Genomic DNA, 2,158 nt, shown 5'->3' with positions numbered 1-2,158 from the left:
ACAGGGACACCCTGAACAGGGACACCCCAAAACAGGGACACCCCCAAACAGGGACACCCCCAAACATGGATATTCCCACCTTGGAAACCCCCAACCATGGATACCCCCAACCATTGACACCCCCAAACAGGAACATTCCCAAACCATGGATACCCCCAACCATGGATACCCCCAACCAGGGACACCCCTAACCACCACGGATACCCCCAATCATGGTCACCCACAACCACAGATACCGCCAACCACCGATACCCACAACCATGGACACCCCCAACCATGGACACCCACAAGCACAGATACTCCCAACCACGACACCCCCAAACACGGACGCTCACAACCATGGATATCCGCAACCACAGACAGCCAAAACCATGGTTACCCCCAACCACAGATATCCACAACCATGGACACCCCCCCAACCACGGATACCACCAACCAGGGATACCCACAGCCACGGATACCCCCCAACCACGGACACCAGCAACCATGGGCATCCCACCCCAACCACAGACACCCTCAACCAGACACCTCGACAACCGGTCTCCATTCCCATCGTTCACCCAGCCATCCCATGGTGGCCCAGGGCGGGGGTCCGTGGTGTCCCAGGATGGGGGAGACACCATGGGACATGCATTGTTTCCCAGGATGGGGGTGCCTAGTACCCTCTCCCTGCCCTATGGACACCCTCTGTTGCCCCACGGAGACTTTAACCTCATCCCTGCCCCATGGCACCCCCCGTGACCCCCTAACACCCCCTTCCACATGGACCCCCCCCAACTCCACAGACACCTGGACACCCCATCCCCATTCCTGCACCATGGCCTCCCGTTAGCCACCCCTTCCAATCCCTGGGGTGTCACCCCATGGATCCCGCAGCCCCCTCCCTGTCCCATGGGACACCCTCGGGCATCCCCCGAGCGCCCCGGTGTCCCCGGTGTCCCCGTCCCACCTTTGCTGGTGCCGTCGGGCCCGCGCAGCACCGTGCACTCGTCGATGGTCCCRAAGGGCTCGAACATCTTGCGCACGTCCTCGTCCGCCTGCTGCTTGCTCAGCATCCCCACGAAGAGCTTGCGGTCCTCTGGGGACGGGGACGTGGGGCCAGGGGGGTCCCGGCCCCCGGGGACACCGCGCCAGGGGGACACCAGGCCGCTCCGGGGACATGGATGGGGACGCTATGCCCGGATGGGGACATTGTGCCAGGCCAGCTGCCAGCCCCAGGGACAGGGATGGCTCTGGGATAACGTGTCACCCTGGGGACACGGATGGGGACTCTGCCCCCCACCCCGGGACGCCGTGCCAGGGAGGTGGAGCTGGGGTGACCCGAGGGCCGGCGCCACGTGGGGAGGAAGCGCCAGGATGGGGACGAGGACAGGGGAGCCCGGCACGGGGCTGGTGTGGTGTGGGGACACGCTCGGGGTCCCCGGGGGCGGCGGCGGGCGCTGCGGGGGGGTCGCTACCTCCTCGGCTCTCACTGTCCGCCGGCTTCACCTGGATGGGCCGGTTCATCTGCGGGGGGGGCAGCGGGATGGGGCCAGGCCGCACCCTGGCGCTCAGGAGCCCCCCCAGATTCCACCCACATGCACACTGGGGATGCAGGAACCCAGGTGCCCCCCCCCACGGCCATCCCTGTACCCCCAAGATGCCCGGTTGCCACGGCAACCTTGCATCCCATTACCGCAGCAACGGGCACCGCGGCAACTGCCAGCGGGGGAGTGGGGAGGGGCAACCCCAAGGCCGCTAATGAGCCGCGGTGTTAATTAGGGTCTGGGGGGAACCAATGTACCACTACACCCCCCCCCCGCCCCGCAACCCCTGGAGGCCGCGGGGAGGGGGAGAGGAAGGGCACAGATGCCTGGTAACCATGGCAACGGCCGAACACGCTCCATGGCAACCACCTACTCATCCCCAATTTACCCGCGGCGTTGCCCGGCAACGTTGCTGACATCATCAGCGCTCGCTATAAACAATGACGGGGCTGCGGGGGGGGGGCAGGAGGTGCCGCGGGGAGGGGGGTCCCGGACACCCCCAGTCCCGACGTGTCCCCCCGGCCCGGGCTCACCCCGACCCCCCCGCGCTGCAGAAAGGGAAGGTGCCCCCGCCCCCCCACCCCCCTCCCCAGCTGCCGCGGCCCCCTCCAAGGGGGGGGTTAATCCCCCTA

The 2,158-nt window shown here is 66.6% G+C and overlaps 1 protein-coding gene across 1 annotated transcript in view; it reads right to left on the bottom strand.

Moving 5' to 3' along the window:
- Positions 1-1,506, bottom strand: part of CELF3 (CUGBP Elav-like family member 3) — an 8,548-nt gene extending 7,042 nt beyond the window's left edge. Inside the window, exons 1-2 of the mRNA XM_026048131.1 lie at positions 1,458-1,506; positions 950-1,078 (exon numbers count right to left, since the gene is read on the bottom strand). Coding sequence (XP_025903916.1) covers positions 950-1,078; positions 1,458-1,506 — 178 coding nt within the window. The remainder of the gene's footprint in view (positions 1-949; positions 1,079-1,457) is intronic.
- Between the last annotated feature and the right edge of the window lie 652 nt (positions 1,507-2,158).

Source organism: Nothoprocta perdicaria, unplaced genomic scaffold (assembly GCF_003342845.1).
Source record: "Nothoprocta perdicaria isolate Ctin4 unplaced genomic scaffold, notPer1 scaffold_511, whole genome shotgun sequence".
In the NCBI taxonomy this organism is placed as follows: domain Eukaryota; kingdom Metazoa; phylum Chordata; class Aves; order Tinamiformes; family Tinamidae; genus Nothoprocta; species Nothoprocta perdicaria.
The sequence above is the reverse complement of the archived record's forward strand: the minus strand, read 5'-3'. Positions and strand labels throughout refer to the sequence as shown.